The sequence below is a fragment of the Falco naumanni genome, chromosome 8 (assembly GCF_017639655.2).
Source record: "Falco naumanni isolate bFalNau1 chromosome 8, bFalNau1.pat, whole genome shotgun sequence".
NCBI classification, from domain to species: domain Eukaryota; kingdom Metazoa; phylum Chordata; class Aves; order Falconiformes; family Falconidae; genus Falco; species Falco naumanni.
The window spans coordinates 10,043,417-10,060,203 of record NC_054061.1 but is presented as its reverse complement, the minus strand read 5'-3'; the positions used below and the strand labels follow the sequence as shown (position 1 = coordinate 10,060,203).

The 16,787-nt window shown below is 47.1% G+C and overlaps 1 protein-coding gene across 3 annotated transcripts; it reads right to left on the bottom strand.

Moving 5' to 3' along the window:
* Positions 1 to 207: 207 nt before the first annotated feature.
* On the bottom strand, positions 208 to 16,503 carry FAF2 (Fas associated factor family member 2). Of its 3 annotated transcripts, none has more exons than XM_040602970.1 (11): positions 15,956 to 16,503; positions 8,643 to 8,711; positions 8,078 to 8,212; positions 7,321 to 7,397; positions 6,087 to 6,225; positions 4,691 to 4,776; positions 4,519 to 4,610; positions 2,892 to 3,069; positions 1,819 to 1,990; positions 1,451 to 1,594; positions 208 to 975 (listed from the first exon to the last, which is right to left on the bottom strand). In XM_040602970.1, exons 1-11 carry the CDS (start codon positions 16,016 to 16,018, stop codon positions 793 to 795), a joined length of 1,338 nt encoding a protein of 445 aa, XP_040458904.1. In that variant the 5' UTR covers positions 16,019 to 16,503; the 3' UTR covers positions 208 to 792. The 3 variants fall into 3 exon arrangements, with proteins under 3 accessions (XP_040458904.1, XP_040458906.1, XP_040458907.1); XM_040602972.1 differs by lacking the exon at positions 15,956 to 16,503 and adding an exon at positions 15,488 to 15,673; XM_040602973.1 differs by lacking the exon at positions 15,956 to 16,503 and adding an exon at positions 12,426 to 12,659.
* Positions 16,504 to 16,787: the final 284 nt, after the last annotated feature.

Here is a 16,787-nt window from a genome sequence, read left to right as displayed (position 1 = left end):
CCACAGCGCTGCCTGCCCCCATGGCACACGCTCCTGTTTGTCTCACACCAGCAGCTCTGCTGGCACAACATTACCAGTTCAAGGCCAGGAGTTAAGGGTGCCGCCGTGCTGTGAGCAGCAACCTATTGTAGAGCCACAGCAGCTGGAACTCCCTCCCCCGTGCTTGGTTGTGGCAGAGGGCCCGGGCAGAAAGCATTGGCACAGACATGCTAGAGGCAGAGTTTATTATACTACACAGGCTAAGAACCCTGGGCAAGACCCCACACGGGTAAGAATTGAACCAGCTCTTTATCAAAAAGTTAATACTATAGTCAACCCCATTCTCCTTTGGTCATTACAAAGCAAGAGAAATATTAGAAGAAAGATATTTATACACAGAGGGAAGCTGAAGAGATTCTGTCCAGCCCTTCCCTCCCACCCCACTCCCAGCACATTCAGGTGCCTGGTCTTCTGGCTGTCAGGAGCAGCAGAGTATCAAATCTTCACAAGATGTCAGGTTCTTGGGGTTTTATTATTATTGTCGTCAATAAAAGCAATAATTACCGAGAGCTGCCATTCCTGTTCCTCCCCAGGGAGGGCGGAGGGGGCAACGCCAGCTCCCCTCCCTCTCTGCCCTCCAAGTGTAGGGGATGGCTGTGTACATGGGTGTGTGAGGGTGTGCACACACACAGCACAGCTGGCACAGGCGATGTGGTCTCTGATCCCTCATTTGTACGCAGTCTTTTAAAAAAAATATTGTATTATAATAATAATATGAATTTCTCTTTCCATTCTGTGTATTCTGGAAAAGTGTCAATCGTCCGTGAGGTCCTGCACAAAGAGGACTTCCGTGTGGCTGAGTCCAGCCTCCTGCAGCGTGGGTGGGTTGGGCCACTCCTCTGTGGGGAGGCAGGGCAGGACACGGCGAGGGAAGTTGGCCTCAATCTGGAACTTTTCAGGGCTTTCTTTCAAGGAGAACAAGAAGTCATGGATCACCTGGGAAAGAAGCACAGAAATAACTGCCAACTGGGGGAGCAATGCCACAGCCAGATTGCATCCATGGCATCTCAGGGGGGACAGGGAGGGGGAGAAGGTTACCAAATTTGCACCATTGCTGCACTGTAGACACATGACAGCCATTTTCTTAGCATACATGAAACTGGACTTGTCACAGAGTACCTGGTTCTTTCTACACCATTATTTAATAAGGAACAACAAGAGTTTCAGCTTTTCAGGAAAAGGGGGGGGGGGGAGTTTCTTCCATTTTTTTCTCTCTAATCTCTCTTCTAAGCTGGTAGAACCAGACCCCATGACACCCTCCTTACCCAGGAACAACTCCACCTGCTAAGGCTCCCAACCAAACATCATCATTTGGCAAAGTGCAATAGAACCAAAGCTTTGCTGAACCACCTGGAGAATCTCTTGATCCTCTTTTACTCTGGGAAGACCATCAGCTCTGACCCAAACTCACCGTCAATGACTGCGTGAAGTGGAATCGCCGCTCCACTCTGGAATCGTTAGGCAGCTTGAAAACAATCTTAACGCTCTCTGGGTCATCGGGATGTGGTTCGGGAGGAAGGCATTCGGACTTTCGCTCCTTCTCCTCCTGCAGCGTCTGCAAAGTAAGGAGGGACCAGGAGCAACAGGCGTGCACCAAACTGACCTTTATGCCTGTCCCTTGCGGCACAGCTGCCCCAAGAGGCTCAGAGGAGCCTCAAGTCCCAAGCAAGACAAGCAGCTCAAATCTGACAAGAAAGCCCTACCGCAGGCACCGCTCCTACACACTGCAAGCATCCCACAAGGGCACAGCAGCCTCCCCAGCAGTCAGTTTGCTCTCACCTGTCGCCGCCTTTCCTCTGCTAGTTTTTGCTGCTGCACTTCCTCCTCCTTCTTCTTCTTCCTCTCCCGTTCCTCCTTCTTCTTGCGCTCCTTTTCCTGGTCTGCACGCAAGGATGCCAGATATGCCTCATCCTGCTGCTGTCTCAGAACTTGGGTTTGGTTCCTCTCTTCCCTGCAAACATGAGCAGGGAGTGGTCAGGGCTAGTAGGCCCTGAAGTGGAGGCATCAGAGCTGAGGGTACAGGTACAGCCTCAAACTCAGAGGCACACACATCAGGTAGTGCCTCATTCAGAGCACCACGAGCCCCTGAAAGGCAAGCCAAGTCCCCGCAGTCCCTAGCACACAAACTTTCCCTAGGTTGAGTGAAAATTAACTGAACACAAGAGACCTCTCACCCACTGCAGCTTGACCGCGGACAGACGGCACATAAACAGTGCTCAAGATTTCTGCGTCATACTTGAGACTCTCCATAGTTTTATCTCCTTGCACATCAGAAACTGGAGGCATCAAAACATGTTACTGGGTCCCCACCAAGACTGCAGGGCAGAGGAGAGGCCCACAGAAGACAGCACCCTACTTTGGACACACGCTGTTAATCCCTACAGGGTTATCAGAGGCTGGAGCTCACTCTCATGAGGCGTTACCAGAAATACAGTCAGAATTCAGGACAGCCAGCCCAGGCAGCAGCACTTGCTCACTGACTGGCTGCAGACACCAGCTCTCCTCCTGCCTGCAATGCCTTTGCTCCCACTTGGCTCCTACTGGCTATTGTCCAAGCTTTACCTGCAAAGCTCCAGCACGCTAAGGGTGTGCTCCAACTGCAGAAAACAGCGCGCTCACACCCACCTTTCAGTAGCGGGCCTGTGTGGGCAACACATCTAGCTCCCTAGCTATGGGGTGGCCTGAATTTATGGACCAATGATCCCACTGGGAAGAGGAGAGCCCATGGGCTGTGCTACAGAATGGGAGATGCTGAGCTACCTGCCAACATGTGGTGTCTAGAGGGAGGAAGGGGGAAGAGCAGAACCTGCCTCCACAAGGTTTGCGTTAATGGAGCTCAGCTCCCACCATACCTTTCTAGGCGTTCAGACACCAGGTATGTCTGGTTGGCTTCCATGATGAACATCAGTTGATTAATGAGGTCATCAGCCTGGATGAGGCCTTCTAGCCGCCCAACTACTGTCATTCTGCGATCCTTCAGCATAATCACGGCCAGGAATGGGTATGTGTTTTCTCGCAGAGCCTGGGAGACTGGGAAACAGGTACAACATCATGATAACTGCCCTATCCAGAAGGGTCAGCAAGGGGTACAGCAAACACTTTGCATCACCAAGGGCCTAGGAAAGCAGCTTCAACAGCCACTATCTCTTCCAGTGCAGAGAAGTCCCTCAGGCTCCACTTCATCAAACTAAACCCCATAGATTAGCAAAGCGAGGAAGTGGCTCAGTGCATAGAGACCAAGGGGAAAAAACCCAAGCTTTCAAGTAACCAAAAAGGTTCTTTAATGCAAGCAGTAAGTCAACTGCTCTGGGTGTCCATTCAGAATGGGACAAAAAGCCCTGCATTTAAACTGGAAAAAAACCCAAAAAAACCCAAAACACAGGTCAAGCACAGGGAAACACTTGCTGAGATGATTAAGAATGGCCAGACTCTGGAAGATACCATCATGGGGAAGATGGCAGAGTGTCCATCCTGGACCTTTCTGAGCAAAATTATGTTGTCTCTGCCAGAAGGGAATTAAGCAGATCAGGGGCTTTTAAGTTACTGTTCACACATGGCTGCTGACCACCTCTTCCTTAAAACATGCACAGCACATCATGCTATTTGGAGCTATCACTATCAATGGAGCCCTCCAAACTAAATCAGAGCATCCCGTGGATTAAATGAAAGGCAACGATTCTTTCCAGCTCTGCTTTCTAGGATGTGACTACAAAGCATTGCAGCAATGAAACAGCAGTAAAGAAATGTTTCCGTGGAAAACCATTCTTTCAAGGTGTCTGTAACTGGTAGCTGGATTATGAAGCCAAAACCAACCCAGATTTAGTATCAGAACTCCTAGCCTCTCCTGCCATGAAACAGGAAGGGTCAGAAGTGACACAGGAGCCATGAACAGAACTTTGCAAAAAGGCTCCATTTGCAGCAAAACCCTACCAAAATGCTGGCAGGCCAGGTGTCAACAGCTCTGAAAGACAGCACTTCAGAGGACCTCACTGTGGACTTTTGAGGAGACAAAGACTGGGTGTGGAATAAAGATGACTCTCTCTGAAAGGGAAAGAATGCACCTAACAAGTCGCTCCTGGCCTCGGGCACAATACAAGCCGGTGTTAAGGGCACAGTGAGTTAGGTACTTTTTTCTGTACTCAGGTTTAATCCTCAACACACCCCCAACTCCCATTAACAGCAGACTGAAAGCAGATTGAATGCCCGCAACAAAGAGCGCACATCTGCACATCCAGGGCTGCCCAGAAACATATGAAACAATGGAGGTGAAGAGCAGAAGGTATTTCCCTGGCATCCAAACAGGCTCTGAGATATCACCATGAGATATCAGAGGCCAACCAACATGTTTCCCCATGCAATCCTGAAGTTCTGTGTCTGCTTGCACAAAACCCAGTGTGTTTCTCACACATTTTTCAAAGAGCTTTTGGCTTGTTCCAGAGTTGGGAAGGGGTAGGTAAAGCCCAGGAGGGACACACTCACCTCTGTATCCCTCTGGTTTATTGGTTGAGCAAGCCCAGAAGAGCATTCTAGTGTTTATGAGGGTGATCACCTCAGGTACACACAGTGTATTGCTAGGGGATGAGAAGAGATCATGTGAATGAAGCTGCATTTAAAGTACAGAGATAACTATTTGGAAAACTCTCCTACCTACCGGCAGAATTCATCTGTGTCTTGGTGGTCATCTCCATGAAGATAAACCAACAGGAAGCGCAGCTCCCGCTTTGCATCATTCAGTGCCTTGGCATAAGAGCAGAGGAGGTAAAGTTACAGGCAAGGGGAAAGCAGCATCCACAGCACTTTGTGGCACAGCTCAACTTTTACCTGGGCCATTCCTCTGCCACCAGCGTGGTTTTAATGAAGGCAGCAGCGGAGGATGAACCTGTCAGACCTTCTGATTACATCCTCATTTAAGAGGGCTACAATGGTGTTCTTTCACATTCCTTTCAGGATGTGGTTTTGAGGGACATCCAACTCTGAGCAAAGCCAGACAGGCAACTGCACAGATAGACACCCCCCACCCACCTCACCAAACTCAGCTGACAGTGAAGAACTCTCCATCCCTCAAACTCACAGCAGCCAGGGCTAAGCTTTCCACTCTAGCCTGTATAGGACACAATCTTCAGACCACAGCAAAGGAAAATGCTATTAAAAAGGTAACTTAATAATGCTGCAGTCCTCTCTCAACAAAATACAAGCAAAAAAGCCCCAGCCCCCTTTTTGCATCTACAGTCTCTGGGTTCTATCCACCCAAAATCATTTCTTAACAAGACTAGAGGATAAGTGCACAATAAGCTCCTTGTTTTACTGACACTGAGTTTTGGTAGCCCAACCATTCTGTGGTTATTTAATTTAGGATTCCAGGCAAGACAGAGAAGCCTAGAAGAACTGTGGAGGCGGTGAGCTCCATTGCCGCGCAGTGCGGAGCGGATACAGACTCCACATTCTTCTCCAGCACTCAGGAAGCAGTGCTGGTCAACTGTCTGCTGGGACGCACTGCAGGAGGCCCTTCCCTTGGCTAGGCTGAGAGAAGCTGCAGAAGAGGCAGCACCCATTGGGATGTCCCTCTTACAGAGCGCACCATCAGCCCAAATCTAACACATGGAACTCTCACCTCCCATCATTTCTTCAGGGGCTCCCTCTCTCAATTTTGAAGTCCCACACCAAGTTCTGAAGTTGCATTATACTACAAGCTAAGACAGTCAATCCCGGTTTGGTGAACAGAAGGACAGACTCTGGTATACTGCATCAGTTTATAAAAACAAAGGCAGGATTACAAAGAATAGCTGCTGGCTACAGCTCCACACAGACGGCTGAGGAACAGTCAGAGCAGCTTTGCTTTCCAACTCTGCAGGCTTGGCATATCAGCAAGCCTGACAGACACTGGTTTTCCAGTACACTTGTTCACTAGCTCTCCATTACCATGTTAGAGAGTTTGGGGACAAATGCCGGGCTTTTAGATTAAAAGTGATTTTGCCAAGTAGGCCCTGATACCATCTGGCAAAATCCCCCATCTCCCCAGGATCTATGCACCAACATGTGACACTGACCTGGCTGTAAGTTCCCTGGTAGAAGACAGGGTGTATCCTCCCATATTTTTCCTCAAACATATGAATAAATGAAATAATGTCACCCACTGGGTCAGTGACCCGACTACGAGGATCAGGGCGTATAAAACGCAGAGCAAACCTAGGAAGGAAGCAAAGGACACTGGAAATTCAGCTTACTGACTTTCTGAAGAACAGGTTTTCTTTGCCACAGACAGTCACTGGTATTCATATGACTGAAAAAAGTCACAGCTGAACCCCCTGAACATTTATAATCACAACCTAAACTGCCACCAGCTCCAAACTGGTACCATTGATACAGAAAATCCTCAAGCATCTCATGCCAAGCACCAACAAGTATCTGAATTCTGTGCAGTTAACAGTTTCTACTTCTGAAACATCAGGCATAAGCACAACAGTATGAGGTTTGAGGAATCTAGTCAAGAGACAGGCTGTTAAAAGCCACAGTTCTGTCCAGGTAACTTTGAAAACTGCTTTTCTGCTAAAGAGAACGTTACACTAGGAGTCCAATGAAGATGGAAGAAAGAGTCATTTCTCTAAGGCTGAAAAAGCTTAACTGCAAGGCAGATACCAATGTTGTTTACTTCTATTGATGCACAGAAGTTACACTGAACTTTGGAAAAGTCTCTGGGGTGGGGTGGGTGGGAGTAATACAACAAGGGAAACTGCCAAAACAATGCAGATAGCAGGACTGCTGCATATTTATCACCTTTCAACATTGCCTTTTCTCTCTATCAATGTTGTAAGGAGGCAAGATGAACTAGCCTTTTGGGGCAGTAAATGGAGAAAAGCAACAGACACCAAAGGGGAAAAAATCAGAGACGTTTACAGTTTGGGTTTTGCCAAATAACATACAGGGATTAGGGCAGGTTAACCTGTAGCCCAGCCCAATGGGACATGGTTCCAATCAAGCTGTTTGTCCAAGAATACCACACAGCTCGACACCATCTTGCATCCCCTTAGCACGCACTCAAACTGCAAAGCTGCATGGAGTTAAAACTCCAATGAAGCATTTAATTTACAATGCCTTTGAGATGCTCTTTTTCTCCATAATAAGATTTTTTTCTTACTAAACTTTACAAGGCTCTAGATAATGAAAGTTGAGCAAGTAAATGGAAAGTTTGCCATTAAAGATTCAAGTGACAGCAGTACAACCAAACCTAAGCCAGTGTGCCTTGACGCAGTCAATATAAGTCAGCACAAAAAAAGTACTTACCTAAATATATCAAGTAATGTGTAATAGGTAAATCGGAATGGAAGCATTATGAAGTAGTAACCCCATCCTAATAGGCCCTGTAATTACAAACAAAGAATCAGAACAAGCCTGCTAAAGCAAAGTGTCCATCACCATCAAGCACACAGGCACAAATGGGAGTATCAGTGCTCTAACCACCACAAAAAAGCTCAGCAGTATTTCATGGCTTCAGACACATCAAATTTAAATGACTAACACAGTTCATTCAGCATTCAATGTGACACCAGAAAACCAGTGTCACTGACTATTCAAGCAGCAATGCTTTTACTCTGTGCTAATTTTCTTAATGGTACAAAGGGATTAACAGTATTGAGTCCTACAGGTACTCATGCAAATTTGTTTGCGAGACAGTAAGTAATGGATACTGTATTCAAGTTAACATACATTTTAAGGGGGCTCTAAAAAATACTATCACTGCCATAAGGAGGGGACAGTCCTTTGTTTCAACTGAATTGATCAAAAAGCTTTACTATGCCACAGCAAGACATTTTATGACACAAAGGCGGCCACCTCATACTGTGAATCACACCATGGAGAAAATATCCCCAGTAGCAACTGAGGCTGAAGGAACAGCTCCTACATTTTGTTTTCAGAAGATAAAATATTTAGAAAGGAGGTAAGAGCATACACAGAAAATAATTCCTTTCCCTGCTTACAAATTCTGTTTTTCACAGAGTCAAGCAAGAAGCAGGACAAAATCTGCTGTAAGATAACTTGCCCTTGGCTGTGGCCTTGAGACAATGTAGCTGTAGATCCTCTGGTCAGCTGTATTGACCTGCAATGGCCGTGATGGAGGAGGATTAAAGACACTTGGGACACCCTCTTGCTCATTCAGTCGGTCCTGTACAGCTGCCTTTGACAAAGAGCAAAAAGGGTGACTTCAGACATTTAAGGATGCCATCAACTTTTTTTATACTTTGGACACAAACAGTAGGTTTTATTTGTCCACAGCCCCACAGCACTAGACAAGCACAACTCATTACAAACCATAACCACTGATACTCCTTTCTGTAAGGAAAGCCTCCTCCACAGCAGCCTGCACACACGCACTGTGGGAAGTTACACAATGCGCCAGTCAAGTGGTTGTTCACAGGCATAACAACTCTGCTGTGTACCTCTAAAACCAGCTCTCCAGATGTATCAAGATACTGTTATAAAGAGCTATTAGTGTAAATTCAGGAGTTGACAAATTAAATCTATCTGGTAGGGCCCCACCTCCCCACAGAGTACACCATTTAATCCAGGTACTTCGAATTCTCTATAAATCTTATCTGCAGTGGTACCTCTATGTTCCAGTTGTGCTGCTCCAGTGTGTGACGACATTGGTCCATGGACTCTATGCCAGTCAAGTCCTAAAGAAGGAGAATAAGAGTAGATGAGTACCAGGGAAATGCTGTTATTACTATTTTTACTGTTCTTTGCAACACATGAGCACAGACAGGAGTTACCACAATACTCTCTTGAAAGTGCTCTGTCCTCTAAGAGCAGAGCAACCTGAGCCAACCCAAATTCATAAACACACAGGCGGCCTCCAACAGGCCTTTGCACTCTCCTGGCATCAGCCAGCTCTCAGCAGTGCCCAAGGTCTGTTACTGCAGCTGCACTCAGCCCAGTCAAGCATCTAACGTAATACTGCCCACAAGTTCACTCTGAAAGGATATGCCAGGGCAGTGCTCTCAAACATCACCTCAAAGCATCAACTTAAAAGGCAGGCAAAGCATTTCTGAAAACACAAGATGACCATTGCTTCACCCACTGCAAGCATAAACAGAGACTAAAACCAAAATGAGCCAGGCACTAATAAAGGTAGTGTTTTCCAGCATCATGGGGGATTCTATAGTAAAAAAAAAAAAATATTCCAGTCCACCACAGACAAGACTCAAAACAGACAGTTCAAACACACCAACAGGCCTCAAAGCCACTGGACTCTCACATCACAGTTTGGGAAGATGTCTTTTAACCCCATGCCAATCAGGACTTCTGCACAAGAGATCAAACTATGGTATTTGTTACTGCAGGAAGGTACATTAGCACCTCTTGAACGGAGATAATTCTTTGCTGACGCGAACATCCCTGTCACTGTGCCACAAACACATCTCTCCCCACACCACGCACTGTGAAGCATTTGGACAGACATTTCAGGGTTGTATTACTGCACCTATCACCACGGAGCCAAAACACACACTTCCATAGGAAAGCACAAAGCCACAAATGTGCTGCCGCTGCCCTTTTAACAATCCTTTAAATCAGTTGGTGAAAGATCATTACAGGCGACACCACTAACAGTGCTGGCATTTTTGAAGGAAACTACTGTTATTTTAGAATTAAAAGGACTAAAAAGGGTTTGTTGTTGGTTGTGGGTTTGTTTTTTTTTTTGTAACTGGGCTACAGAAAGCCAAAAAAACAGTTATACCTTCAGAAGCAGTTATTTAGCTTGGACCCAAGATGGAAAAAGCAATGAAAAAAATCATCACATGCAGTGTAACAAATTAAACAAAAATGCGCTGGTGACATAAGGAAACTGTTGAAATATGGCAAGTTCTCCAGCAAGGTCATTCTTGACAAGAGAACTTCACAGATTCTTAATGCTTCGTGTTCCCACCTGATGGATTTCTCTTCAGACACCTCCCCAGCCAGCTGGTGTAACACTACAGAGGGTGCACCTCCCGTGGTGGCTCGGGGACCAAGCCGAGAAGTGCAGCAGGCTGCTTTCCCACTGGACTGCTACGCACTGCGGCAGGTGAAGCCTGTTGACCTACACAGGCTGTGTGAACTGAACTACACAAAAGCCTTGCCTGTCTTCTGCCTGCTGGTTCCACACACTCTTCTCTGCAGCACCTGAGACGATCTCAGCCATGCAAGAGTTTGGCAAAGAGCAGGGAACTTTTGCTCCCTGTGTCTGTCATGCAACAAAGCATTGCTTTTCTACAGAAGGCAACCTACAAAGACTGCCAACACAAAACATATATAAATGCTTGTGCACAGTTTCTATTACACCTTGTGATCCAATCCATTATTAACAATCCTATTAAACCCTGCTCATCATCTCCCCCATTCCTTGCTTCATTTAAAAGACCCTGAGGCAGTCTTGACAAGCTGACCATTTAAGAATGCACCAAATTGGTTTTTTACTGGAGAAGGATGGTGCATCTATTCCCTTCCCTGCCCCCATTCATTCATTCCACATGCTATTTCCACCCGAGTAACACTGTGGACAAATGCCCTATTCAATCTCCGGGCTCAGTTCAAACTTTTGAGCATTTTTTGGCTTCTTTCTCATGAAGTCTCCACAGGTCTCTACCTTCTCCTCAGTTTACTACGCAAAAATACTTGTTTCATTCTGCTGTACAGAACTGGACTGTTCAAAGCATTGCTGGCATTAACTAGGTAATTGCAGTTGCTCAGTCACTGCCCAGTGGTGTATAAATATTTATTAAAAAGTCTGCAACAAGCCTTGCAAAGGAGCACTACAGAAGTGAATTTCATAGATGAAATAAAGCTCTGTGAATTCAGCTTGTTGCTGCCAAAAAACTGCTATCAGCTTCACTATTTAGTGTTTTTGTTTAACTATCTTTCTTTAGATACGTGCTTCACTGAGTAAAGTTTAGGTTTTGTATTCTGATTTTTTTACCCCAAGCTCCTACAGAATATACTTCATCTTTTAGAAGTACATCTTAACAGGCACCTGCCATTTACTCAATTACTTGATTATTTTTTTTTTTAACAATGGAGTCACAATGTGCATATTTCAAAGCCTTGAAGTCTTCTGATCACCATTCCTTAACACCCTGGAAATTCTGCTGGTGTTTGCAAAATTTGCAAGATTCAGAAACTCATTCACACCTTTGTCTCTAAATGCCTGGATTATCGCTCAGCTCTAATAACATGGCTCCATGACTGAACATTCCATCCTTTTTAAGTTATGCAAAATGCTTTAGCAGTTTTAGGTCAGAAAGCAGCACTGAAGTAACAGCCATGCAGAACTATCAACAAGCATTTAATGAGCACTGAATCACTGCAGTATTTGCAAAACCTACCGAGCTCCACCGACACAACTAGGGGCCAGCTATCTTCACCCCTTCCCAACCATCAATACAAGGACAGGCACACTACACTGTGGGTCAGACCTCAATCTTCTACAACAGCACTTCTTCACAGAGGTGGATCTACTTTTTTTCTTAGCATTAGTACAGTTGCTCTCAACACAAAATAGCAGTGAAAAACCCACCCCAGCAGCACCATGCCTAGCGCTCCCACCACTCTACTGATCCATGAAGCTGCACAACTAAACACTGCAGGAAAAAGAAATTGCCTCTGTAAAGGCAAGTTTTTTAAATGCTACTCTGATAAAATGCTCTGTAAGACAGACACAGTACAGCTCCAGGATGTTCTGGAGGACACATACGGGTTCAGAACAACTCGCACTCGATGTAAGGAACTGCAGGAAAACAGTTCAACTGTCAGTTTAGATGACACAGATGACACTTGCTGGTAAACACCGATACTGTTCATCATCACTCTCAACAACCATTTAGACTGTTATCTCTGTACCTTCTGCGGCCACCATTTCACCTTAGTCAAAGAAACAGATTAGAAACTTGAAACACCACATCATTTCCACGGCACCAGTTACAGCATTTCTGGTGAATCTCGTGGCTAACTGCAAACTGCATTATTCACGTGTCAGACAAACAAGCATGTTCTTAGCATAGTTAAGGGTAAGAGAACAAACAGTATCTTCAAATCAGTCACTAACTGCTAGTTTCCTACTCACTGTAGTTTCTCATTAGCTTTCTCAAAGAGCATCTCTTACACAGACATAGTAAGTAATAAAAAAGAAGGCCCCCTGTAGTTAAAATTAACCCCATTAAACTAGCACCCTCAAACCTTCAAATAAGCATAGATCCAAGCTTAATACAGTGGATAATATTTACAAAAGAAGAAAAAAAATCAAGTACCATGAATGCCAGGGAAGTTCCAACACTGCCTTCTCAAACACCACTCAAAGAGTACTATCCTAAAATATACTGAAGCTGCTGCTGGATATAATTATTTGCATCTCTCACCTCTGAGACTGATCAGAATGCTAAAATCTTCTCAACACTGAAGTAGTGGAAAGTGCAATTCCAGGCTTCAAAAGCAGAAGGAATACCCCTGAGCAGACAAAGGTTGTAACTGGACTTATGAAACCGTTCCCTCTGCAGATACGCTTGTATGTGGAAATGCAGCGTAAGAGACAAATCCACAGAACTGTAACTGGCACTGCTCTTAATTCCCAACCCACTGCCAAATTCCAGAGAATTATGTTTCCAAGGGTAAAGAACATCTGACTTCAAGCAGTAAAAAAAAAAAGGCTTTACTGAGATAGTTTCTCTTTGCATATTACACCAAATGCCTTTATGAGGGTTTTGATCAATACACAATGGAATAGGAAAGATGGCTGGAGTTTCTTGTTTACTCCTTCCTCTTTAAATCAGAGATGTTTTCAGTCCTGAGCACTTTATTGTCCCCAGTTGAAGTTAGAGATGGTATCGTGAGTGCTAACTTTCTTTGCAAATAACACTCCATTACTTTACATTAGCATATTATAACATTAGACATCAGCCCGAGTGTAATGGGCACAGATCAATAACAAGATCCTACAAAAGCTGCTCTGCTATTTCTTCTGTTTCCCAAATGGAACTGTATCTCCACAGCTTTCTTAAACTGTTCACATCAAGTTTCTCTCTACAGATGTCAAGACAGCCAAGTCTTGACAGATGAGAAATTTAGATGCTTTTATTCCTTTACATTAGTCAATGCTTTGGCAGTAAATGGGAAGCTGAAAGCGTGCAAGAGTGCTTTGTTGCTTTTATTTCAAGTTTATCCCAATTATCACTCCATATTGGTACTTTTTTTTGACTCCATTAACCTGCCATACCAGGGTGGCAGACAACTGTCCCATTCCAGCCCTGTCCTTAGGAAGGAAGCTGATACTTGCACCATTCTGCCAGCAGAGCTGTTCATATGAGCACTGCCTAAACGCTTCAAGCAAACATCAGTGGAATTAATGCAAAGCATGTATTTAAACTGTAACCCTAATGGCCTGGGCCACAAACAGGACAGCAGGCATTCACTTCTACCTTGGAAGAAGCAGTTTCCAGCAGAATTAGGATAAACAGTGTTGGGCAACAGCATCTTCACCCAGAAGAGCTGTTTGTTGGGTGAATGGCATTCTACAGCTCTTGCTTAATGCTTCCTTTCTGGCTCTCCATTTAACTGTTAACACTGAGAGCCTTCTGCTACCACCTACCCCATCTTTGTTATCGCCATTCCCTTCTTTCCTAGTCTGCTCTCCTGCTTTACTCACATTGCAGCCGCATTGCACCTTCTGTGGTAATACAATGCCCTGCTACCACAGAATATTATGGAAATACAATTGCCTTGCCACAGAAATTACTTATGACAGTGCATCACAACAAAAGTGTGAAGTTACCTTTGAAAACCCTTAGATGCGCCCTGCAAAGACAGCAGGAATCCCTGAAAGGTTGACAAGCTAACTAGCAGTGTTCTGCAGTAATCGCGATGTAAAAATTATTTTAGTGAGACAGCCATCCTCTCCAAAGGCATCTCCTCTCCAGGAAATGCCATTTAAAAGAGTCCATCTAAAGGAAGCAAGGAAAAAAATCTTTTCCAGGTGGACTGATTTACCTCATTTCATTTCAAAGAAAAAACAGGACTCCACACACCTGAGCCCCTTTCAGCCAGGTGCTAAGTACCAAGGGAGGAGGAATCACCAGTGAAGTCCTTCATTAGCAAAGCTCTGCTGAAAAGCTAATCCCATATACTCCAGGGGACAGAACAATGAGAATCCTGGTATTGAAGCCGCCTGGACTATGGCTTTCACATCAGGCTCTGGGCAGTAGCAGTCTTCAACTGAAAAATTTCTCCCCATTATACTCTAGAGAATATTTTCCTCCAGTTCTAACCAGGGCTCAACAGGAAGCTGGTCTAATACACAAATGCCTCCCTCCCCTCCAGCCCCCAGCCCACTGGCCATGGCAACACCAGGTAGCATTAGGAAACAGGATTCTTCAATTTCACAGCTGCCCACAGAGTTTTGAAAATAGCAACAGGGACACTGATGAGTGCAGCTGGTCCTATCTGTCCAGATTCAGTAGATTAATAAGTACTGCAGTATCTTAGATCAACAGACTGGGAGCTGGAGGACATATATGCATGCAGCATAAGGCAATGGCTTAAACCTCAGATACTTACCAGGGAAATTGTAACATTGCTTTGCCTCCTTTGCCTGTAACTTAAGATTGTCCAAACAGCTTAATTTGCAGCAAAGATTTAGAGGGTTTAGCTGTAAAAAAAGTTTCCTCATAGCTACAGTAATGGAAAAACACTGTTACACATTAATTCAGGACATTGTTGAATCCCCCTGGCTCAGTGGTAAAGGCTTGGCAAGTATTTGTATGGAACGACGAGGAACACCTGCACCTATCTCAGCTGTGGAAGGCAGGGCTGGATACCTATGAAGTTCCTTCAAACACTATAATTCTACAGTTACATCACACCAAAAAATATGAAGCACAGTCTTAACAACTTAACATGAAGCAACAAAATCAGGAAAAAAGCCTCTTAAAATACTGTATTTGTGAAAGCACTCTACAATCCCAGGGACACCACATGATGCCCTACAATTCAGAAACAAACCCAAGACACCTGGAGATAATTTTCATTGGCCAGCATGCTTAATTACTTCCCACCGAGCAACCCCAAGTATTTCAACTCTACAGCACTGTGTTCTCCCCAGCAAACTACATCACCAGTTTGGTTTTTTTTTTTTTATTATTATTTTTTCAGCTGCTGCACAGCCCTGAGGACTTGGCAAACCAAGGGTTAAGTGACCCAGCCCACGTTATGCAGCAGACAGTGAGATTAGATCATTACAATCCCCAGCGGCCTCCCCTCAGTAGGCATTACCAAACCCTGATCATTAGAAACAATTTTCTGAGAAACCACATTCCATAGAAACCCACTGGCTAACCCTCCCATGATGCCAGGAAAGGTTCTCCCGTTCACCACTAACGACAAGAAAGGGAATTTTTCAGATTAGCCAATTAAAACGGCCGGGACTTACCAACGATTTTTTCACGCATGGAGTTAGTGGGGTTTATTCAGCAGTCGCTTGCTGTCTCCCCAATTAGCGATGACAGAACGACATTCCTGATGGAGCACTCGGGCCAGCACAGCACCGGCAGGTCGCTCAGCGAGGCCCCAGCCCGGGCGAGCCCTAAGCCCAGCGAGCCCAAGCCCTACACAGGGGCTTCACTCGCCCCTGCGGGGAGCACCCTTGCCCTCATCGGGGCCGAGACCACGCGGGTCTCTCCTCTCGCCCCCAACTCGGGCCCGGTCCGACACTCCCACACGGCCGGACCCGCTCCAGGAGGGGCCAGCCCCGGCTCTCTGCGAGCCTCGTACCGCCCGGCCCGGCACAGGCCGGGCAGGACCCCAGCGCCGGCGGAGCAAGCCCAATTCAGCCCATTCCGTGCCCGCACGCCGCCTCCATCGCTCCCGCCGGCCGGCACGGACCCCCGCCACACGGCACCTGGAACTGCAGCAGCTTCTCAGTCTGCTCCGCCGTCAGCTCCCGCTCCTCAGGCGCCGCCATTTTGCCGCCGCCTCTGACCCGCCGCTCCGTCACTCTCCGGAACTGACGTCTCCCGCCCGCACTTCCGTCCCGCCTCCCGGGGCGCGCGCGAGGCACCGCTACAACGCCGATGGCCGTTTATCGGCCGCAACCGGAAATGCCTGAGCGCGTCCCGGAGGAAGCCGAAGTGCTCTCGGACTTCTCCGGAAGTGCCCGAAGCTCATCAAGGGGGCTTGCCGCTCTCGGTTGTCCCCGGCGGGCGCACGAACAGTTCCGAAGTGTGCCGAAAGCCGCTCCGACGTTTCCGGAGCTGGCCGGGGAGGGGAGTCTGCCTCTGGCTGTGGGAGCGGGTCCCGCGGGTGGGGGCCTGGGGCCCGAGGCGGGATGTGAAGCCGGGGCCCCTCGGGAGCCGGTTAGGCGCCCGTCACCGCGGCGGCCTGTCAGCCACCGGGTCGGTTCTGCCCGGGCACCTCCTGTCCCACTGGGTCGCCCGTCCGCCGGCGCTGGCTCCACCCAAGATGGCGGCCGCCAGTCAAGATGGTGGCTGCGAGGGGTCGCTCGCTCCCACCCCGGAGCTACGGGTGCGCGCGTGGGTGGGGACGGCGCCCTGGGGCCGCGGTCCTGCGAGCCCGGCGAGAGGCGGCCGAACAGCCCCGGCCCCCCATGCCCGCGGTGGCGCCGTGCCCGGCCCGTACCGGTTCCGGGCGGCAGCGGGGAAGCGGGCTGCGGCTCGGCCTGGCGGTGCGCCCGGCGGGGCCGCCCCGCCGCTGATGTCAGCGCGGCCGCCCCG

Bases quoted from the DNA above. Each gene is read 5' to 3' on its own strand.
- FAF2 (XM_040602970.1), bottom strand. From the start codon at position 16,018: ATGGCGGCGCCTGAGGAGCGGGAGCTGACGGCGGAGCAGACTGAGAAG. The intron at 7,398-8,077 runs GCAAGTTATCTT...TTGTAATTACAG, and splicing joins TCTCAAGGCCACAGCCAAGG to GGCCTATTAGGATGGGGTTA. The intron at 976-1,450 runs GTGAGTTTGGGT...CTTCTTTCCCAG, and splicing joins ACTTCACGCAGTCATTGACG to GTGATCCATGACTTCTTGTT.